The sequence below is a fragment of the Cryptomeria japonica genome, chromosome 9 (genome assembly GCF_030272615.1).
Source record: "Cryptomeria japonica chromosome 9, Sugi_1.0, whole genome shotgun sequence".
Taxonomy (NCBI): domain Eukaryota; kingdom Viridiplantae; phylum Streptophyta; class Pinopsida; order Cupressales; family Cupressaceae; genus Cryptomeria; species Cryptomeria japonica.
In genome coordinates this window covers 311383872-311408827 of record NC_081413.1, presented here as the reverse complement: position 1 = coordinate 311408827, position 24956 = coordinate 311383872, and the positions used below count along the sequence as shown (strand labels likewise).

The 24956-nt window shown below is 37.5% G+C and overlaps 1 protein-coding gene across 2 annotated transcripts in view; it reads left to right on the top strand.

Moving 5' to 3' along the window:
• LOC131078733 (probable ubiquitin conjugation factor E4) overlaps positions 1-24956 on the top strand; it is a 127506-nt gene that overhangs the window by 40500 nt on the left and 62050 nt on the right. For both annotated transcript variants that reach the window (XM_058016499.2, XM_058016500.2), the window contains exons 7-9: positions 17937-18140; positions 18227-18339; positions 18469-18583. In XM_058016499.2, the coding sequence (XP_057872482.2) occupies positions 17937-18140; positions 18227-18339; positions 18469-18583 (432 nt within the window). The remainder of the gene's footprint in view (positions 1-17936; positions 18141-18226; positions 18340-18468; positions 18584-24956) is intronic.

Here is a 24956-nt window from a genome sequence, read left to right as displayed (position 1 = left end):
TCAATCTTCAGGGCCTGAAATGCTCTGAACTGGACAAGGCTTGGTGAAACTGCAGCTAAAGGTCATAGGACACTAACAAAACCCTAGAAAGCAGGAAAAGAGAGGGTCCCCATTTGCAATGGGGCGATGTGTGAAAAAGGTCACAACACTACCCTTGGAGACCTCTTTGGAAACTTCTTGATGCATAAGTTGCTTTTGGCTGCTGTATTCTGCTGTCTCCGAAGTCACCCGACCAAAAATTGACGTCTCCTCCTAGATAACTTAGGGCAAAATGAAATAAAAAGGCAAAAAAATAAAGTATACAAACAAGATATGCTTGCAACAAAGCAAAGTCGTAAGGAAATGACTAAATAAGGAAATTGTTTCGTAGAAAGACAAAAATCCATGCAAAGTTATAGCGATTGGATCTATTGACAGTGTAGACTTTATGAGGACTGATTTATTATCATTGTAATAGTCTAAAGAGAAATTGTCTTTACTATTTAGCCGACAAAATTGAGTGTGCTCAACATCTATATTACCTTACTTACACTAAACAATTTATACTGGCTATGGTATCAGCAAAATAAACAATTTAATTTCATTTTTTGTTTAATTTTAAAGTTAATGTTAAACTTTACCACTGTTCTTGTTTTCAAAGTTCTCTATCATGATATGTTTTGGAAACTATTAAATTATATTTAAAAAAATTGGCGTCTCCAAGTGCCCCCGTCTCCTATATTTTTGAAAATTAGGCGTCCCAGTACCGGTACCAGTCTCTGGAGTCTCCAAGTACCCCCGTCTCCTGGCAACCTTGATTATATATCTCATATATATATGTATATGTATATATGCATCGTCAATTATTATTCTCGAATGCATGTATACATGTATGTATATTTATGTCGCATATTCCTCATGTATAAATACATATTTATATATTTCAATTAAATAAGATTACTGATTAATGATTGAATTAATACTAACTAATAATCCAATTTTATTTATTTACAAAGAGCAACAGGATAACAAAATCGACACTGACTTAATACTAACATAGACGAATAAGGAATTATACCACTCTCCTAATTGACTAACTGGCCATAACAACAAGTTCAAATAAATGTAATAAACATTATCAACAATAATTATTCATTTCAATAATTCCATCTCACTGATGATTGTATTAATCATATTTGCTAACTTCGTTAAAATATTCCAAAATGGAAATAAAACCATTTATGAAAAGAGGGATGTAACAGCTCCAGAACCCAAATCAATCTAGGAGGTTTGTGAGCCTTTCTGTTTGATGTACCATGTTGCAACACACCTGCAATAAAGACATTTTCACCCTTCTTGTTCAAAGATCAATTGTTTGCAGGAATTCAGTGAGCTCCTTGAATTTTTCTTTCCTTTATCATGATTCCATTGAACCATTCTGATAAAATCTAGAAAGTTTATGTTAACTTTTATAGTTTTAACTTCGGGAACTGCTGCATGATAGTCACAACTGTGCGGTGGTCTACTGTCCAAGCCACAAATACAAGCTGAAAACAAGAGATGACAATTGTTTGGTACTTCAATTTCCACCCAATATAGGACTTGGTTAGTTGAAATATTCATCCTCTTCAGCTGAGACCATAAGCTAACCTTTTCCAATGGCCGAGTGGTCTGAAAATACACATTCCTGCAGCTGTTTAAGTCTGAAATCAACAGCATATAATCTGATTTTCTCAAGAACAGCGCTCTGAAAATGGAAAAACTGCTGCAAAAGTGAAATCTTTTAGCAAGAGCAAGAAATCGGAGCATTTTATCAGCTAAAAACACCTACACAGGGGTCATCAATTGAGCTATGTTCCAATTCTTGATTAAAATTTCTCTCCAATACACTTCTAGGTATGCAAATGGAATCATATGTTGGTTGATTGAAAACAAGAAAGTAGCATTAATTCTGAAATTTTTATCCATAATCCTCCTTGAGTCATTTCTTTCAACGTCCATAACCTCCAACAAACTTTGTTGGTGACTTCCTGTATGGATATCCAGTAATGGAGCAACTTTACCATGCTTATGTTGCACTAGTCTACTATTCATGTGAACTATTTCTAGAGATCTCCCCATAGTACTTAAGACATATACATTAGAAAGAATGCTTTCATGCCCTAAGCTATAATCGTAGAGAAAATAAAATTGCTCACCATTAATTGTTGATCTCAAGTCTTCGTCAAACCGAAGACCACCTATAGTATATAAAATAACATCTCTCTCATATTTGAAGGTTTAATTTGTATCCCATATCCCATAGTGGTCGCTTGATATGTTACTGTTAATTTTAGTACTTTCAGATTAGATAACACTCAGAAAATCAGAATTTGTTTCTAACTAGGTTTAATTAGACTTATTGATTTTCAGATTTAAGCATAGTAAGAAATAATGCATAAAGACAAGACAAAGATACCCTGGGAAAACCTCCTAAGAGGAAAAACCCAGCCAGAAAAGATCCTCAGATCTGATTATGGTTTTGATTCAATTGATAATTACACACTTATCTGGAGTATAGAAGTTGCAGTCATAGAGAAGATGCTACAGAAGACTACACAACTAGCTTGCTGGCAGTGATCATGATTTGCAGCCCTTCTACCTTGTCTTGCTGTGCATAACAAGAGTTAACTGCACCTTCCCACTAGTTCACTGTCCTTTGCTTGAGCCTTCAATGGAGATCACTGGTTCAATGATAGCTTTGTTGTCTGCTGTGATCTAATTGGTGATCTGCTGCACATAAATGGAGTTCGCTGCAACCTAACTGGTAATCTGCTGTGTATGGATGGAGTTCGCTGTGATCTGCTGTGCATGAATGGAGTTCGCTGCTGTTCACAAAGGAGTTCGCTATGTTCTGCTACTTACAAAAGGAGTTCGCTATCTTGCATTTGTATTTCGCATTTTACTTGAGCTACATTGATTGATATTGTGAGGAGTGTATGCTTTATTTATAGGAGAGCAAACCCCCTAATCAAGTCAGCTTTACCATTTTAATTTGCAAGTTAATTTATTTAATTTCTTTTGATGTAGAGGATAGGGTCGGCCCTATCAAGGTGTAGCGTGGAGACCTTTTGGAGTAGCCGAAAGGTATAGGGCCTGGCCCTATGAATTGGAGAAGGGGCTGGCCCCCTTAAGCGGATTCCAATGTTGCCCAAGGCAATTGGAATCCGCCAGGCCCTAATTATAAACAACAGTTACTAGAATCAAGAAGTATCACAGTATTTATAACAAAAAGTGGATTATCAAAGGACAACTTTTGCATCCATTCCAAAGAGTTGATTATGAAAAGATTCAAAGTTATTTCCATTCCTCTTGTTTGTGCCAGTCTTCCTCTTGTCTTGACTTTGTTCCTTGCCCATGACAGAACACTCTCTCCATCCTCTTGTATGTGGAAACATGAAGTCATCCATTAGACATTCCTTTCAACACCATCTTCCTTCCATCAACTTGGAATTTCAGCTCCGTTGTTTGGAAATTCAAAGTGATCACTCCTAAAGAATGGAGCCATTGCATGCCAAGAACAACATTAGTGTCTCCAATGCTCAAGCCTCACCACATAAAAATCATCTTTGACTTTGTAATTGCACAATTGTAGACTCAATCGTGAAATTCTCATTGTGCATGAAAGAGTCAATCCATCAGCAATGATGACTATGAAGCCTTCAAATATTGTAGTCTTGAGGTCTCTTTGTGCTACAACTTCTTTTTCAGTGAACTCGTGTGTAGCACTTGTGTCAATGAGAACAACAATTTTCTGCCCACACAGCACACCATGGACCTTGAAAGAGTCATTCTTTTGAATACTGAGAGCTGAACAAAGCTGCCATCATTTTCCCTTTCTTCAGATTTTTTTGGTGCTTCTTCTTCCTCATTTTCCTTATCAGCTTGTTTTGAATTTTCTGATTCAGAATCATTAGTTGAATATACCTCCAATTATTGATTTTGACCTTCTCAAAACACTTATGGCCTGGGGCCCATGGCTCCTTGCATTTGAAGGATAATTTTTTCCTCGGCTCATTTCAGTGATCATTATCTTTTTGTAAAGGGAGATCTTTGGACTGATTTGACTCCTTGTTAGAATGCTTATTTTTTTCCTGTTGAAAGCTCTTGGGTGAAAAACAATGCTCCCTGGAGACATGTCCCTTGCCTTGGTACCCTCAACCTCATCCTTGAAATGTTTAGGGGACTTGGGGATTGGGGCTTCATTGCTTGAGACAACACCTTATACTATTTGTCACTCAAACTCAAGCTCCGATTTTTATATAGACCTACCAGTCGCATCTATTGATTAGGGACAACCATATATTTTCTCTGTTTTTATTTTATAGTTGAAACTTGGAGCCTTTGGGCATTTTGTTGTAATTCTTATATAATATATGTATTCACATTGACAATGAATGCATTTGCATTTTGTTATTTTGTTTGTCAGTTCTCATGTGAAATCTCAATTCAAGTCTAATGTTATGTATAAGCTTCTACAATGTCTATGATGAATGTTTTATCAATGTTATGATATGAATATTTGAAATTTCTCTATATTTTTAAAATTTCCCTATTTTTTAATAGTTGTCCCTTGTCATCCCCTAAAAAACGGTCCAAAAGTACCCCATATTGGAAACACATCCCACTGTCCCCTGCTGTCTCCATCCTCAAAACTTGGGTGAGCATAGGTGGGAATTTATTCTTGGGGACAACAAACTCCATGTTGTTTGCTTTCTTGATGGCTTCTTGGAGTGTTGGTGGCTCAAAGCTTTTACCCACCCTCTTAGTGTCTCAATTAGCCCTTCATTGAATAACACAAGAAGTTTTCTCTCTGAGATGTTAGGCACCATCACAGGAACCCTTAGAATATTAGAAATGTAGGCATCAACTATCCCATGCTATCTCAATTGTGCAAATTCTCTAAACTGCAATTTTGGGGCCTTTTTGTCAAATCTTTCAATGAATTTACTGGTAAACTCATCATAGGTGGTAATTACGTAGTGGACTTGGGTTACCAAGCCATGGTATCACCATTTATGGGTTGCTCCATCTAAGTGCAATGTGGTAAATTTTGTCGCCTCTGCTTCTGGCATTGGCCCCAAGGACAAAATATTGTGTAATTTCTGGACCCATGCCCAAGAAGTACTCTTATCACTCCCATCAAAATGAGGAAGTTTTACCTTCCTTGGCGTTTGTTGATGGTCTCTTTGGACAGCAGGACCTCGGTTATCTTGTCTTCCACCACATCCCATCTTCTTTTGATTCATGAATTGATCAAGAGACAAAATTTCTTGAATCTCAATTGGAAGGGTCACATACTCTGCATAACTTGTCCTTGCTTTATCTGTCATAGGTACTTGTGCTTCTTGAGCAATTTGAACCTCCTCCCTACAAGTGAATGTAGGTTGGAGGGGTCTTGAAACAGATCCAACAACCACCCCAGCAGTGTGATCATTACTGTTCTGTTAATTGCTGGTGTTAGAAGTACTTTCTCCTTTCTGAAATGGAGATGTATGAGGCACATGTTGATTCATTTTGGCAAGGAGTTGTGACACCATGTCAAGCACGATATCAAACTTTTTCTTTGCTATAGCATTCCGACTATTTCGAGGGGCCGTACCCTTATCTTTATCTAACTTGATGAAACTTCGATATCAACTATAGGATTTTGACGTGCTGCTAGGACTCCTAAAAAGGTGTCTTCTACTACAGTTCTTGGCAACTGATACTATAGTCTTTTCTGTTCTTTGTTATAGTATCTTTGTTCTCTTCACTTCCATTCATAGAGAACAAGCACAAGCTGGTAAGATCACCAGCTTTGATACCACTGTTTTTTTGAAAATTTATAACTGTAAATGAGATATAATGCAATGTTAGTCACTTTTTGATCACCTAGTTCCCATGATGGGTAGGATGAGATTATATAATGAAAGGACCACACAACAAACTGAATTGCAACAACTGAAGGGAAAATCACTAGGTGGCAAGCCAACCAATCCCACTTCTTCAGCAGAGCGCTATGGAACTAAAGGAAAGAACGCTACAGACTTATTCAATGGAGTGTTTAGTACATTGAAAACAAGTACTTCACAATTATTCAACGAGGTATAATTAAAAGCTTCCTGTTATTTAGTGGGTAACAATTTTAGCACTCCACTTATTCAGTGGGTTAAGTAGATGCAAAGTCATCAAAACTCATCCCACATTCATTTCTCCACTTCATAAAGACTTGAGAGCTCCAAATAAGGTCAAGATCACCCCTTGCAAAATGAAATGAGCACCTCAATCTGCAGCTCATGTGCCTCTCTAGGATTGATACGATTAGCAACGTACTGTATGACTTGCCTCCTCTTTTTCACTTTCCCTCTTCCAAGTGTATGGCCTGGAAGGTCATCATGATGGTGTCCAAACAGTAATAAGGAGGATCAAAACACAACTCAGAAAATACACTAGTGAAGAGCAGCTAGAAGGAAATGTATGACCTGTACTTGGAGTGGTACAGCCAGCAGCAACAAACTCTTTTAGTTGCCCTTCAAACACACTAAAATATTTTATAAACACACAACAAATCAAATCATTTTCTCACAATTTCAAAACTCACCAAAATTGTTCATTACTACAACCAAAAACTGAAACTTCACTTTGTAGAAATTTTGAGAAGAACACATGTTTTCTCTATATGTAGAAGCAAATACAATTTCATGGCTAACCCACCAAATGAGGTCTCAACTTCCTTTTGTAAGTTTCATGTTCCTCCACAAAGTCCTCTATTGAAAAATAAACAATAATCTCATGTGCAAAAGACCCCCAAGCTTAGGTTCCAAAATGAAACACAACTTATAACACCTTTTTATTGAAGTATTACACTATGTTGTCTTTTTAACATTTTCAACAGTGGACAACTTAAGTGAATAATTATTTAATAATTAAAAAATGTACCCAAATTGCAGAAAGTATCAAAATGATGAATTCTGACCATACCAAAGTGATCCTGAAGTCTTAGGAAGGTGATCTGAGGCAACTGGGTGACTTTCTAAAAACAACAAACTTATCAAAGAAGTTTGGAGAGCTCCTAAAAGGTTGGAAATCAATTCTGAAAGCAACGAAAGACTCACTAAGACCAATTGAGCTTACTGCCAAGAATGAAACTTTTGCAAGACTTACCTTGTGCTTTCCAAGGACTTTAGATTTCTCGTTTGCTCACCAATCAGCCTATGGGAAATTTGGAAAATAGGCTAATTGTCCACAAATCAATTTTGTTAAAAAAGGGTACATTACAGAAACCTCTATATGATGTTTTCATTTTCTTCCTCTTAGTGAAGGCAGGGCCTTGAAAGTTCATCCTTGAATAGAATAGGTTCCTTATAGATGGCAAAGAGATAACTACTGGGTACAATTCTGGCTATTCTTCTTGGGATGTGTGGAATTAGGATTGCAACAAGGGCTTCTTTGTTAGCTTATTAGTGATGATAAAATATGGTTTAGACATATTAGTGAAAATGGCTAAAATCGCCCCTAAATGTATGCTTGAAGACTTTTTCAATTCAAAACATTTTGAAGACCTTGAGGCAAACGTGAAAAACAAAGTTATAGAGACCTCAACAGGGCAGATATGTTTAATATTTTGATCTCTCAGCTGTTGTTCTTTTCTAACTGGCCCAGCAGCAGTGAGTCTTAAAAATGGGTGCATGAAAAATCCTATGTTTAGTGAATTTGCTGGGTGTAGAAACATCCTTTGCTTAGAAAATTACGCTGCTACAGGTGGACAATTTTTTATTTAATGTAAGCTTTCCTAAATTTATTTGCAAGTGTCTGGTCCATAGTTTAAGAACTCAGACTTGGCAATAACTTGGCTGACCCAAAAAAAGTTTAAAGCTGAGTCTTGAAAAAAACTTGGGAAAAAATTGACAATAACTTGGCAAATTTTTTTCACTTTAAAAAACATATAAATTTGTGAGAATATACCTAAAAAACATGCATATTCCCAAATTTAGGGAATATGTTATCGATTTCCTTCATATATAGATGAAAATTAGTGTTCAGTACACATATAGACTAAAAAATGAGTTCAATACATATCAACTTGTTAAACTGCTGCAAATTTTTTATAAGGAAGAGAGCAAGGTCTTTTTTAGAGGGTTGACATTGCTATATAAGGGCAGACTTGATCAGATTATGAGAAAAAATGCTATGTAAATAAGGTAAAATTACTGTTATTAATATTTTACTTCTTCCCCTATACAGAAGGTATTGACAGAATAAAGGTAGTCACGATAGCAAATAGTAGAATAAAGGCAGTGTTTTAAGTCTTCCAAATGCATAAGAGGCATTGTCTGCTGGAGCAGCATTCTAATAGCAGAAAAAGCTCATTTGAGGAGAAATAGCAGAAATTCAAGATGACATAATAGTAGAAATAAGCACCTGCGATAGTTAGATCAGAGTTTTATGAGCAGCAGTGACTAATTGATGAGTTTTTGCAAAGCTTTTGAGAAAAACTTGCCAGTTACTTGTCTATGATTTTTTAAGCAAGTTACTCATTAGCCAATTTGACTCGCAAGTGCTTGTGAGTTATGTGATTATTTGGAGGGCTTCTGAACTATGGTCTGGTCAAGTCCTTGACATTTTTAGTTTGTTTTATTTTCTATTTTAGAAGCAGGTTTTGGTCCTATTTTTAGAGAGATTCTAAGTGATGTAAAATGTGATAAGGCTTCAACTTTAATTAGTGCTTTAGTTCTATTTTTGTGTGCCCAAGTTAGCAAGTCTATTTTATGATCACGGGTGCTCTCTTTGTAATGCATATGAAAGTTTAGAATTGACAAATATTTAGACTGCAAGTAATATCATTCTGATTTCATTTATTTGATGGTTTTTGTACTTTCAGTATATTTGTTTTTGTTACTCAGAAAACAATAGTTTTGATTGGAATTGCAGTTTTCAGTTACAGTTGTTTTTTGAGTGCAAAATTTGCTTAGCATGGTCTAAATTTATCATGGTACCAGAGCACGATAATCGGAATGTTCTTTCTAGTCTGTGAGTGAAATGTGCTGCTACTTGTGAGAGGGCATTCCTTGAAGATTTCAATACTCTTTTTTCAATGATTACAGTAATCTGGGCTTGTGAGAGCTTGTACAGTATGATTCCTTAATCGTTCTAGTGATTGGAGTGTTGGTTTGCAGTTGTGATAGATTGTTGATCTGATTTATTTTCAGCTGATTTGTTTAGTTTCAGTGTTTACAAACATTATTAGTATCGGTTATTTGTATCGGTCTAAAGAGAGAGTGACCATCTAGAGGTTGCTTCCTACTTAACCCCTTGGGAGTGAAAATTGTAAATATTATTGGAAGAAGTTGATCTTTGGGTCTATGTGGAAACCAAGCCTGCATCTCCTACTAATTCTTTCCATTTGCTTGAATAGAATATAAAGATGACCGAGGCAAAGCAAATCATCTTAGATTTCGTGAGTTATAATTTGATCCCTCACATCGCAGGGAATAAGATAATGAAAAATATGCATGATTCCTTCATCGCTCTATATCAGAGTGTGGACATCTCCCATAAGATGTTGAAGAAGAACAAGTTCAATGCAACATGCATGAGTGACAGAAACATATCAGCCACCTACTTAATGAAGATCACAAATTTTTTGGGGTAAATATGGAAGATAAAGAGATGATTCCCATAGCCTTCGATAGATTTCTTCCAATTTTGGGCTCTAGAAAGAAATCAAACTTTGCATCTTATTCAGTTAGAATGGAATATAGTTAAAAGACTCAAAACCAAGTCTTCATTGGGAAGATGAGAAAAAATGGCAAGAAAGGACTTGGGAAGGGTTAGAAAGGAAAGAAGGAATTAAATTCTTCTCAACAGGGAAAGGAAGATTGAGCCATATCAAATGTTTCAAATGTCAAAAGAATGGTCACTATACTTATTTGTGTTTTGAGAAGAAAAAGGGGAATGATAGTAGCATTAGTGCAAGCAATTTGTAGGGAGTACAAAAGCTTCAATACTAGATGAGCTTACATTTAACCTTGAGTCAACCTCTCCATGGTTCATGCTTATCCACTAACACCATTTCTAGTGTAGGGTGGTATGTGGATAGTGGTGCATCAAGACACTTGAACTTCAATCAGCATAGTTCTATAATAGAAGCCAAGTATACAGGTAGAGCTTGGTGATGATGCTACATATTCAAATATAGGGACTAGAACCATTTCTTTTTGCATGCCTTTAGGTGATATTTTTTAACTTAATGATATCTTATGTGCTCTTGGATTAACTAAGAATCCATTAATCTACTTTATGGAGATTCAAGCAAGAATCTACCATATGTTCTTGAGTTTGATGTTCCTGGATTAACTAAGAATCTACTTGATGGAGCTCATAGGCCACTTGCACTATGGAGCTCTAACACTCTTGAGGGATATGACGCAGCAGTTTCAAAACTTCAAGATAGATAAGGCTGGATTATGTAAGGGTTGTGCAATTGGAAAGCACATTAAGATTGCTTTCTTAGTAGTGAGCACAAATCAAAAGGGATTTTTGATTTGATTCATTTAGGTATTTATGGACCTATGCTAGCAGCTTCATGAGTTCAAAGCTCTTATGGAAAATGAAGTCTTTGGAAAATTTCAAGAGTTCAAAGCTCTTATGGAAATTAGATTGGTAGGAAGATTAAGGTTTTAAGGTTTGACAATGGAGGGGAGTATATCTCTAAGGACTTTGATGCATTTTGTAAAGTCGCATGGATTGAGGCAGAGAGGAAGAATAGGTCCATTATAGAGACAACAAAGGTAATGATAAATGACTTAGATCTACCCTAATTTCTTTGGGTAGGGGTATGTAGTTGTGTTATGTACATATTAAATAGGTATCGTCACAAGGTGTTAAAAGGAGAGGACTCTAGAAGAAACTTTCATATGAGAGAAATCAAAGGTTTTCATTTTCAAGTGTTCATGAGTCTTGTTTGCATAATAGGTTATAAGAGAAAAGGACTAAATTTGAACACTAGCTTGAAGGGTGTCTTTGTGGGATATAGTGAGACTTCCAAGGCTTACAACGTCTATGTTTATAGATAGATGATATAACCTTTCAAGTTTCTAGGAATTTGAAATACTTTATAGTTGGCAGTATCATTCTTTGGATGACTTTAATGCTTGTATTGGGACTCACCAGACACCTAATCATGATCTTGTAGAGGATGAGTTGTCTTCACGAGATGGATCAAGAGGAGGTTGGTTTATAGAGAGTTTATATTGATGGGAATATTGTTGTCATGGCCTATGGGAGACATCTTCTTAGATTACGAGATAGATTCTTTTTCTTTCTTGTGGTGGTGCAAGTGTCATGGTATGGTCTTAATTGCAAGTCTCTCATTGCCCACATCCATGGTTTCCTTCTACCCCCCTTGACTTCCACTTTTTGATCATGTTGCCTTGAGAATGGAGAAAGTTAGTTGTCAAGCTCATGGGTATGTTGACTTTAGGTAAGATTATTAGACCATTGATTGTCTCTTTGTACTTTGGCTTTTGACTTAGTTTGAAGACACTTACTATGTCAATATTTTTGATTCTCTCATTACCACTACTTGGAGGCTTTATGAGCTACGTTACCGCGTTGTCGGGCTAAAATCCCTCTTCCCTGTACCGATGACGTTTTAGGGACTTGGGGACGGCTAGGGGATGCCCCCCTATGTCCCCAAAATTGCAAAATTTGTGGAAAACATCCCGAAAACTTGAGGATGACAGTGATTCTCAAAGGGGACATCCCCCCATCCCTTGGACGAGTGGGGACGCCTGTGATGTTCCCTAACTATCCAGGGACGACCAGCTGTACCCCTTTTCCCAGCACATTTAAAAATAAAGACTCAAATGCTTAATTTTTTTTTTTTAATTTCTTTTTGTGGTTCCCACACCTCAACAATAGTACATTCCCGGAATGGGGGATTTTACTATATTTTGATAGTGAAATATTGATGGTTGCCATTTTTGTTTAGTTTGTTTCAGTAAATAAGTTATTACATATTCGAATCTATTGGTTGCCCACATTTTGGTAGGCATGTTGCATTATATTTACAGATTAGACATTTAATAAATTTTGGGGAGGTAATTTTGATTAGGAAATTTTGCTATATTGGTTCTTCAGCAATATATATTGTTGATATAGGAAATGCTTATGGTCAAAAGTGTTTATTCAGATCTAAAGTTGAAGTATTGCAACCTATAATCTCTGTGAATACTAATATTTTGTACTCCTTTACAAACCTTACATCCTAAATGTTAAAGTAGAAACTTCATGGCAGCCTTGCAAGGCCATGATGTTGGAGACTGATTTTGCTAGAATCCTTGCATTTGCCATGATTTTAAAATCTTATGTTTATACTTCGTTTTTTCGTATTTTGAAAATGAAACTATATGGCAGCAGTGTAGCCTTTGGGCATTTTGTATGTTAGTTTTTTAATATCGATTGCAGTGTAGCAATCGATAGGATGTAGAAATCATTCATTTGCTTACATGTGATGATTTTTGATGAATGTAATGGTGGTTATGATGCTAAATGTACAATCTCCATGCTTCAAGTACAAATATTGCTTAAAATAAGGACTCAAAATAGGGATCAAATTGGTTGTGGATCTCTTTATTCAAAGTATCTATCCTAGGTTTTTGGGATTTGGGAATATGAGAGATTTGACAACAAACTGAGCATGAAAGAAAACTATAGACTATATCAACAAGGGGGGAAAATTTAGTGCTTTGGACACTCCAAAACTTCTGTTGGAAGATGATTAATAGAGAGTTTTAATATTATTGCACATATGAAACTCCAATTATAAAGGTGCTTGATAATGCATTGATAGTGGTGTGGTTCTCTACCAAGTTGTTTGTCTTGCTACATAGATAGTAACTCATCATGCTTTCATTGCCCTAAGATTTATTAAGAGTCCAAGTTGTTGGTGCAAGTCTAGATTTCTGACTTTGACAAATATGGATTGCCATCAAGTGGTGGTACATGGAATTTGATGGGACAAGCCATGGCATTATACATACGGGGAATTGAATTATTGTTAAGACCAATACATTAAGGAAACAATTGATCAAGGCTCACATTTCTTACATAACGGGCCTTGAATATCCTTATGTGCATTATGTTTAGAGAAGCATTTTGGTCAACCACACAACATTTTATGTCATTGATGCTTCTATGTTAAGGGGAAAAGGAGCCTAATCTTTAAGGATATTAGGTTCAAAGATTATCAAGGAGTCAAAGCTTAGCAGGGGATGATTACCTTTAGAGAAATAAGAGATATGGAAAAAACTGAAGTGCATCTTGTTGGAATCTCCTTGGATTGGCCAAGCTTGATGAAAATGAGAGCTCCTTCATTTGAATAAAATATTTAACAAATTTTAAGGGAGTTTGCTGCAGAAGGATTACAATTGTTTGACAATTGAATGTTGAGGTTTGGGCATGTGGTAGAATATTTTGTCTTAAGTTGAGACAAACTTTGGGTTTAGTTGACGTTGAGGGTTGTTTTGAGTAGCTTGCTTCTTTGGTAGCTCTAGGTGGGTCATCAACATGACTCGAGTGAGTGCTAACAAAATATTTATGTTTATCGTTGTTATCATGTTTTCCCATGGTACTTCCTCTTTTCCTTGTCCTTTTTTCTTTTCTTTTTAGATTTCCATGACTGAGAAGGGGCTTATTCAAAACCTCCAAATTCCATAGAGAAAATGTCAAATTTCAAAGATTTAGCTTCCTTGGCACTGTAATGCTTCATGTCTAAGCACTTCCTTATGAGAGTGACGTTTAGTGCAGTGATGAGTAATATTTAGAAGGATCAAAGTATATATATTTTGTCTTTTTCCTGTAATATTTCCTTTTGTTTCATGTTGTGAAATTGGATGCCTAGATTAAATGGTTCAGCAACATTGAAGAAAGGTACAAAATATCCGATAATATATTGAAAACTATAGAAAAATCAATAGGAGGATTTGGAACCAAACAAGCGTTCTGTGTAAATTTCAAGAAAAAATATTAAGCAAGAGTTCATCATCACATTCAAAATACATAATTCCTACCATAAATGCATTAACATGATTAGAAGGGCTCTTCTTTGGAGTGCTAGTGAGCTTTGAAAGCTTAGGGAGAAAATAAGGCAATGAAATAGCTCTACTTAGGAAACTATGATTTTCTTATGAAATATATATCACTTGCATGAGTAGCATAGCAACCTCTCCCTTGGAGTGAGTCATTAAGAGGGCTACAATAATGAGTGGACATGCACTCATCATATTCATCGTTCTATGAAGACTGCAAGTGAGTTTGAGATTTTCTTTGAGGAGAATTCCTATGATGGGCTTCCCTAAACTCAGCATTGCAAGAAGGTACTCTATGATGAGGGAACTCTTGATGTGTTTGGTTGGCCGTAGTGTTAGTTTTTGGCAATCTTATTAGCAGTAATTAACAGAAAATAAGAATGCAAGGTAAAGTAAACACATAACAGCATAACACACAAGAACACAGCAGTACCCTGGGAAAACCTCCCTCTTGGAGGTGAAAAACCCAGCAAGAATATCTCAGATCCGATTAATAATAGGCGCAGAACCAGATTACAATTTAACCCTTCTAGGGCATAACACAAAGTAACTTATCTGATTTACAATTCCGATCAGACTTGATGGAATCGCCCCTAGCACAAGAATTCGATACCCTGTAGCAGATTTGGCAGCCTGAGCAGGTTCGGCAACCTTAGAACAACTTCGGCAGACCTAGAATGATATTTGCCTAGTTAGGAGAACAGTTCGCTAACTGAGAGGTCTAATTCGCTGCCTTAGAACAATGCAGAAGTAAATTGCAGATGATGATCGCTGTTAGGTAGTTCGTACATAGCAGAGATAGAAATATTCGCTTGATAGATTGATAACTTGTGATCCTCAAGTCATCCTACATATATATGAATTCAAGTCGACACTAAACCTTGGTCGGCCTTATTTAATTTTGGCGCCAAGTTAAAATTCAAATCAAATGCCTTTCATATGATATTACAAGTTACATGAATAGGTCTTGAGCTATTTTGTGTTTACAAGTTACACATGTAATTCACCCAAATAGGGCCTGCCCTAATTCAAGTTACATAATATCCCAAATAGGCCCCTACACAATAAATTTTAAGGCCAAAGGCCACATTAAAATTTACCAAGCTAGGTCGGCCCAATCAAGGGATATGACCTAGCTACATTTTCAACACAGAATGTATCTTGTTGCATCTAGGAGGACAAGGGTCTCTATGATTCGTATATTCACAATCATAATGCTCAAATTTTTTATGCAGGGTTATCCATGATCCTTAAGAGTTTTTAACCCTCATGGGCTCTAGGCTTATCTATTTGTGGAGAGGACTTCATTAAGTTCCTAGGAGGGGGGATTTTCCTTGCCTATGTGCATGAGATAGATCTCTAAGAGATATGTCACAGTGGCTAGGAGCTAGGCAAGAAACATCTTGGTTTGAATGGCTGGTAGAGTTTTCACTAATAGGGGAATGCCTATGCTCCTTATCAAATTCAGACAACTTATTATCCATTCTGAATATGGCTTCATGCACAAGACATAAGACTTCACAAGATATTTGTGTTCAATGGCCTTCAAAGCCTCATACTTTGTTGGTTCAATACCTTCATAACTAGGGCTGGAGAAGTGCCAATCAAGGAGGGTTGGGATCCATGAACACAAGTGAGAAAATTGAGATAAAAGAATATAGAATCAAAGAAGAGAAATAGGGACAAAGGGGTTAACTTTGAAAAATGACAAATTGGATTAGATTGATCCCTGAAAGCGCGTATAGGAATGAAAGTAACAGTGCCTATGAAAACAAAGATGTCTCCTGTGTTGCAGTACATGATGTTGTAGACAAAGATGAAAAGTGCAGCATTTGTCTGGCTTAGGAAAAAAACTTGACATAGGAAAATTGAGCTTAATATTGAAAAACAAATTAAGTCAGAGGTGCTCTGGCCTGGAACAGTAGATCTCTTGGGTGTGCTAAATGTAGTTGCAAAAACTTGAACAATTATTGACCTTATAAAAATGGGGCTAAGAACAAGCAGGCAAACAGTCAAGGGTTTCTACAAGATGTCTAGTGATTAAGTATTGTTATTCTGAGCTGCACCACTACATAGCAAGTAGATCTAAGATTGAGCTGAAAACACAAAAGAGACAAATCAGGAGTTTGGAGGGTCTAAGTACAACCAGGCAACACCATATTGCTAATCTATGCTAATTATAATGATATAAAGTTAAATATGCAATATAACAAGATAGTAAAAACCCTAATTCAACCATACGATATAATGTTGTTTCGTTTTATAGTTCCTAGAAATATGAGGTAGAGAATGCACAATTTATGAGTTCCCAGTTCCTATATGAAAATATAGATGAAAGCAATACAAAAATGTAAAATCCTAGTGTATATCTAACAGGAAAATAACAATCGATGATGTCCATTCTCTCAATATGCAAAAACACTGATATAATTTAAATACTTTACCTTACTAAGTGTAGGGCCCCCAAAGTCCACTCCAAATGGGCATGTGTGGAGAGCACACACTAATTTTCAAGCATTCTTGGGTTGTGTGATGGTATTATGGGAGAGAGTTGCTAGTTTTATGGACTAGATGACTGGCGACTCATTTACCAAGATCTAAGTAGTGATTCCAAAAGGAACATGATGTTGTGAAATCGAAAGGCATGGGAGAACAAGGTAGAGATTCTGTGTATGACCCCTGAAATAAATATGATAATTCTGTTGATTGGTTGTAGACAAGATGAGAGATGTAGTAGATCGAAGTGATTGTGAAAGTAGGAGCAATTGTTCAATATGTTTGGGGGAGAACCTAAGAGATAGGGAGGAATGCATCACCATGTTACAATCCTAAAAATTTAGAATCAAATATGCAAAAACTAAGGAAACAAGCTACTAAGTTGCTAACCATGCCCAAGGACTAAAAGGATGGTCAAAAGAAAAACATCAATACTTATTTTCAAAAAACGTTTCTGATTTTCCAAGATCCCTGGTGTAGATACAATGTCTGCTCAATAAAGCAGGTAAGTGACTGGAAAAGGGAATTCTAGCGAAAATCTGGTGGTATCTCTGCTGAAGTAATCTTCTTAGTTGTCCTTCCAGATAGTACTTCCTTTGTGGAACTTAGATTCTATTGACCAGATTTTGCCATTAATGGATATTAATGTAATTCTTTTTCTCTTTTAAGCTTTTGGTTCCTTAAATATTGTTTAGACAATACGCTTTCTTACTTTAATCTGTACAGCTTTTACACATTTCATCCTGAAAAGGATTCAATAATAGAAATCTTATCAGTGCATCAAACACAAAACTACATGCAACAGTAGTTTGGTTGTCATTGTTGTAATTTTGTTTAATTCCTCGTCATAATCTGCTTTTCTTAAGCTTCAAAGCACAGAGGGCTGAGGCAGGAATTTTTTTTCTTTAGGGAATGCATACATGAGTATTGAACCTGTAAGGTACATGAGATATTCAAATGGTTTGAAGGACAGTGAATATTAGGTGATTAAGTGCTAATTTTGCTTTCTTTTGTGAAATATATTTGAAGATAAAGCAAGAAGTTTATTCTATCCAATCTGCACAAGTTAGTTGGATTCTGAAAGTTTGGATTGGAAATGTCTGGGCACAAGAATTGCAATTCAATATTAAGAGCTTTATTAGCATGATGAAAGTTGTTTATGCATTTGAAGAACTCAAATTTAGAAATTATTATATGTTATTTATCACTGTTTCACTCGAAATCTGGTACAATAGCGACACTAGCACTTTATCTGCACCTGTACTGTGTACTAGATCCTTATGCTTGTTTAGAGGAGATGAGTGTTATCTAATTAATTTTAATATTGTGACTCTTCATATTGTTTAAAAGGACATCGAACTTCTTCAGCAAGCTTTAAGCTTCTACAGGTTAATGCTGGTGTGGCTGGTTAATATTGTTGGTGGATTCAGAATGCCTTTGCCAGCTGAATGCCCAATGGAATTTGCTTCTATGCCAGAGCACTTTGTTGATGATGGAATAGAGCTTCTACTCTTTACTTCTCGACTTCCAAAAGCTTTAGATGGTGTTGTATTGGTATGTAGTTGTGTTTTTGGTGCATGAGAAATCAAATTATTCTAGAACCATAGTGATATCTTCTCATGGTTGATTAATGTCTGCAGGATGATTTCATGAATTTTATTATAATGTTTATGGCAAGTCCACTATATATCAAAAACCCTTATCTAAGGGCCAAGATGGTGAATGTTTTGAATGCCTGGATGCCAGAGAAAAGGTGACTGGAAACTGCCCTGACATTTTTTTAGCTTTACTTATTGCTTGAAATGTAGGGATCGATTTCAGGCATTTATATAACATGTCCAATTTGCTATCATCTAATCTGATATTTTATACTGATGTGCAGTAAATCATCAGCAATGTCCACTCTGTTTGAAGGACACCCCCTTGCTCTTGAGTATCTTGTGTTTAATCTTATGAAGCTCTATGTGGATATTGAATTTACTGGATCTCACACTCAGGTTGTAGCAAATAGATTCTTTCAATCTTTAGTTTTTTGTATATATAATTAATGGTAGAAAAAGCTGTTAGCTTCTGGTTGTTATGTTTTACCTACTATCTGCCTGCTGATAAGGTTTTTGTTCAGAAAATATAACTTTTATTTTTCACTGAAATCATTTTTGATAACAATGCCCATTTCAAATTGGATCATTAAATTTTCCGCTTTGGGTATGCTTGCCTTCTCATTTTTTTGCATAACTTATTAATAATGGTATACAAATGCCTACCAGTCACTTTAAGAGTGTTTTTTGTTGACATCTTTCCTTAGCATTGGTAGTAAGATGGGATCATTTTTTGTCTTGTTTTGCTGCTCTATAGTTTTGAAGGTATTATACTATTATCAATTTTACAATCTTTTAGGGAGACGCATGTTGATGGATGCATGTTTCATGCACTGATCTTTGGTACTTTGTGCACGCACATGGTGATGAATGTTCTCTTTTTGAAGCTCATCAATACTAATGTTTTCAAGCACAAATGTTATGTCCCTATCTGAATAGGGTGACAAATATGGATGGCCATCTACAAATGTCCCACTAAAGTTAATACATCATGTCATTGATTGTTTTTCAAACTCACTAGTTTGAGCCTCTGGCAGCTTTGCTTAAGAAATTCCATTTATTATTGCTAGAGAACAAAACAATCTTAATAACTTGATTCACTAAGGTTCAAGTGATGTAATTATGATAATAGTCATATAATAGAACATGCCACCATATTGAAGATGAAATCAAACATATTGAAGATGAAATCAAACATCATTTGAACTCCCTTTTGGAGTAATAATATTCCCATTACCACAACAACTTATATCATATATTACTTATTGTCTGGGAGCACATAAAATCATGGCACAGTGAAAGACTTGACCATATAATACAATAGTAGAAGATAAAACAAGTATGATGTCATGTAACTGGCCTCAGGTGTTCTGGATGCAAGCCATTGCATTCAGAGAACAGTTTGGTTCAATAATGATGCTTATTATCATTTGGAAAAGATATATTTTTTTTGAAAATTGAAATTTGTTTTAGTTTTTTTAATAGAAAAGGGGTAAAAATTTTATTAATCAGAAGAAAGCATTACAACCGAGCAAAGGGCAAGAACCCAGAAAAGCACAACAATCCCACCAAGCAAAAAAAAACACCATCAACTAGCGTTATCACCATCTTTATCCTTTGCAAGCACCCTCTCCAGATCCAAATGTAGTTCATAAGGAATCTGATTCCACTCATCAATCTTCCATCCGTCTGAATGCTCGGAGGCCTTTTTGGCCAAACAGTCTGCAACCCCATTCCATTCCCTAGGAATATGGACAAAAGATACTGTCTCCAACAAGGAACAAATCTGCAAAATCTGCTGCACCAGCACTGCCAGCTGCCAACTAACATCTGTCACTCTCTGTTTATTAAGCAAATCAATTAAAACTTGAGAATCTGACTCGCAAATAATCCCGTGCCACCCCTGACATAGGCCTGCTCCAAAGCGTAGAGGATGGCCAAACCTTCCATGAGGTTGATAGTTTGATTACCCTTATGGACAGAAAAGAGGAACACCATCGATCCATAAGAATCCCGACCAACACCACCAATACCAGCAGGTCCTGGATTACCCCTAGAAGAACCATCAGTATTAATTTTCAAAGTGTTGGCTGGGGGGGGCTACCATCTCCCTACCCTTTGAACTCTCTGCCTCACCCGCGATCTGCTCCTACAACACATAGAACTCGACGACAGACCATGGATACTGTTGTGACCCTTTTTCACACATCGCCCCATTGCTACCGGGGACCCTCTGATTTTCCTGCTTTCTAGGGTTTTGTTAGCGTCCTGTGACCTTTTGCTGCAGTTTCACCAAGCCTTGTCCAGTTCAGAGCATTTCAGGCCCTGACGATTGAAAGTTAGTTTTTGCAAGTTATGTGATTCCGAAGTGTGAACACCACCAGAGTGCTTAGAAAGGCCAAAGGACGAAGATTGCAATTGATTTGGACGAATTTGGACAACTTTCTATTTTTAGAAAGTTTGCTTTTTTTGCTTTTTCCTATTTTTTAGGAAGTTTTGTTTTTGGCATTTTCAACCCGATCCCCGGTATGGCTATTTTTAGAAAGTTTTTCCTATTTTTTAGGGATGTCTGCTTTTTGCTTTTTCGAGATGCAAACCTAGGGTTTACACTTGTACCACTGACCAGCTTCGACCGGAACTCGAAATTCCAAGTTTTGACCTAAAAAAGCTAAATCCCTAGATTTTAGGCTTTTTGCTTTTTCGGGATGCAAACCTAGGGTTTACACTTGTACCACTGACCAGCTTCGACCGGAACTCGAAAATTCCAAGTTTTGACCTAAAAAAGCTAAATCCCTAGATTTTAGGCTTTTTGCTTTTTGGGGATGCAAACCTAGGGTTTACACTTGTACCACTAACCAGCTTCGACCGGAACCTGAAAATTCCAAGTTTCGATCTAAAAAGCTAAATCCCTAGATTTCAGGCTTTTTGTTGCTTCAGATGATCCACCTAAGCATGGATTTCAAATTTCAAGTTAATCCGGTTAAATTAGATTAAACTATGAAATTTTGAAGTTTCTCTGAAAATTATGCTAAGTCTGGCTAACAAAGGTTTTTGAAGTATTTTTGCAGGTTCAAACCCCACCACGATGCAAGAGAGGCCATGAAGGAGCCTTGCCTGAAGTCCGCCATGCCTTTGGGGGTCACATGGGTGCCAAGCCAGAAGTCCGCCATGCCTTAGAAGGCTGTGTGGGTGCTCACCCTGAAGTCCGCCATGTCTTGGGAGGTCACATGGGTGCTCACCTCAAAGTCCGCCATGCCTTTGGGGGTCACATGGGTGCCAAGCCAGAAGTCCGCCATGTCTTGAAGAGGCCATGATGGCCAGCACCACCAAAGTCCGCCCAAGCAAGAGGAGGGATGCCTAAAGTCCGCCCAAGGGCTAGAGAGGTCATGTGGGAGCTAAGGCCAAAGTCCGCCATGCCTTAGGAGAGTCATGAAGAGGGACCTTCAAAGTCCGCCCCAAGGCCTTAGCCAAATTTTCACCTTGATGGAGGCCATGAGGGAGCACACCTCAAAGTCCGCCCAAGGGCTAAAGGGGTCATGTGGGTGCCAAGTCTCAAGTCGGCCAAGGCTAAAGGGGTCATGTGGGTGCCAAGTCTAAAGTCCGCCAAGGTTAAAGGGGACATGTGGGAGCTAACTTCAAAGTCCGCCCCAATGCCTTAGCCAAATAACATCAACAATGGAGGTCATGATGGAACCCTCTCCCAAGTCCGCCAAAGTAAGAGAGCATGGAGGAGGTGCCAAGTTTAAAGTCCGCCAAGGTTGGAGGCTAAGGAGGAGGAATGATCAAAGTCCGCCCAAGCTTGCCAAGTGCTAGCAGCAACCTCCAAAGTCCGCCATAGGCTAGGAGGGATGCCTAAAGTCCACCATAGGCTAGGAGGGTCCTAAGGAGAGGTCACCAAAGTCTGCCCAAGGTGGGAGAGAGGTCACCAAAGTCCGCCATACCTGGGAGAGGTATCCAAAGTCCGCCAAAATTTGAAGTAGATGGAGATAAAATTCGAAAAAAATCAACCTACACACGGAAGGTCAAACAAAGTCAACATGATGTCACAAAATCCACAGAGATTTCGAAATTAAATCCAAAATGAAGAAAATATCTAGGGATTATTGAATATCTTCAAAATAAATCCAAAGTGGAAAGTTTTTTTTTTTTTTTTTGAGGAAAAGAATATTGAAGGAAAATTGGAAAATTATTGAGATATTAATTCAAAATGGAAAGTTTTTTTTGAAAGGGAATATTGGAAAATTATTGAGATAAATTCAAAATGGAAAGTTTTTTTTGAAAGGGAATATTGGAGGATTGATGAATATCTTCAAACTTAAATCAAAATGGAAAGTTTTTTTTTTAGAAGTATGAGTTGGATGATTTTAGGGGTTTTGCTTAACCTTGTCTACAAATACTTCATTATCAACTTCATTATTACACCAAGAAGTCCAAAATTACTAAGGAGAGCTTAGTAAAGTATGTCAGTTTGAAGAACATCTGGAGAAAATTCTAGATATTGCTGGAAGTGGGATAATATTTTTTGGTAGAAGGTTTACAGATTTCTGGAGAAAGGCAACTAATATGAAGAAGAATCGTCCGAGCTTTTCTGAATTTTCTGAATATTTTGGAGAAAATTCTAGCCTTACTCCTATCCAAGTCAAAGGTGAAATTAAAATTGTGAACTTTATGAATATTTTCCAGAATTTAATAAATGATTTTTTTCGAAAATTTTGGAGGAAGAAAATCATTTTTTTGGCTAAGTATGAAATTTTTTGACACTTGGTGGTAACCACAACCAACCTTAAGACTGAGGGTTTTAAGGTGAAAAGTCGATTTTTATGGCTAAGTATGAGAAAAAAAAAAAGAAAATTTTCCAACACTTAGCCATTTCGCAGCCCCGTTATTTTCAAAACTTTGCAAATCCTTTCCTAACTATTTCCATTGTCTGCCTGCAGGCCTTATACATTATGAAATTCTAGGTAGACAAAGATGCTCCTCCAGAGTCGAGGATGACTTCAAAGTGGAAGAACATCAGTGACACCAACCTCAGACACATCAATCTGAGGGAGTTTAAGAAGCGAATGTTTGGTCTGGACAACCTTGTGCCTACCACCATTGCGCGAAAAATGATGAAGAGTGGTATCGTGCACGCTGCTGGCTTCCTCCCCACCATGCAGTGCAATGAACTAGTAGTTGAATGTGCCAAACACTACAACCCCATCAGTAAGGATATTGTTGAGTGTTGGCGAATGTCAGGGATGAGGCCATCAGAGAGGCCTTTAGGATCCCTGAGTACCACAACGTAGTATATATGACTAAGGACGAAGCTGACAGTCTGTACCACGACCACTTGGAGGAATGTGATGCCATAGTTAACCATTCCTGGCTAGACAAGCCGAGGAAGGGCGCCTCCAAACTCCAGAGAAAGAGCCTAGTGCGAGCATACTTCAAGTAGGACATTGGGGACATGATTGTCTTGCTCAATAGAATAATAGGAAATCCTCAGGGAGCTCCATTCGAACCTTGGATGTATTATTTCATTAAGGAAATAATCAATGGAGTAAAAATGATAGACTGGGCCCGTATGATCAGCGACAGCCTAGACAGCCAGCTAAAGAATCTGGAGGCGAATAGGACTTTCTTCATGAGTTCTTACTTGTTCTATTCTTTGGCCAGGACCTACAGGTACAAAGGTCTCACTTGTAGAGGAGAAGTTGGGAACAAGGAGAACCAATTTCCAGTATATGATTGCTATCCCCAGCTCCACATGGAGGAGAAGTTCCATTTCAAAAGGGTGAATGATACCTTCCTGATGCAAATTACCTGGACCCTTCAAGGTGGCCTGCACTAGAGGCTCTCTCAAGAGTCTATGGACTTCATCGGTCGGTTCGGGTGTTGGTACATCCAATATCCAAAGTACACTTACCTTCGAATCCAGGGATTCTCTGGGCCTCCATACAAGCTTCCAGCTTACCCTACCAATCGAGTGGTGTTGCTCGAGGTTGTGAGACAATTGGAGGAGTATATAGTGATTCAAAGGGATAAGCAGAAGAAGGCAGGGATGTCCTCACTTACAATTGGTAATGGGCTGGAAACATGTCCATCATCACAGGCTGCAGCCACCGCTGAGAAAGAACTGGCCTGGTATCCCTTCTATCAATACAAGGCAAGAAAGGATTTCGATCCATTCCATAGGATAAAGAAGATCGAAGGGACGACGTTTGAGCACAGACTGGATCTAGAAGACTACTGGGCTAATGCAGCCAATAGTTTCGAGATCCGGAAGAGGTTCTGGTCAAGAATTCCTCTGAGTATGGTGAGAGCAACGGAAGTATTCAAAGTTGCCGACCAGGTAGAAGAAGGCCTAGAACTTCAGCAGCCAGGTTTTGAGAAGATGAAGGATGAACCCTTAGTCTTGATAGATTGGACAGAGGGAGAAAAATCAGATCTAGCAGACCTCATGAGGTCGGTGGTTGAGTACTCAAGGTGGTGGGCGTCCGAAAAGACAAAACAGTTGAAGGCCAAAGGTGTGGCTTTAACTTATGAATTAATGGGAGTAGATGATACTCTGTCCGTCAATCCTTGCACCTCCACCAGTGATGCTCAGAATCCAGAGAGTGTTGGGTCTCGAAAGAGGAAGGAGTTGGGTGGAAGCTCCACAAAGGTCACAGGGAAAAGGGCTGTAGGTGAGAGAAGAGAATCCAGCGAAAGTCACTCCATCCTAAATGCTGCTTCCATTGCGCCTGATCATAGTACAATTGGGGAACAAGAGATGAACATCTATGTGATT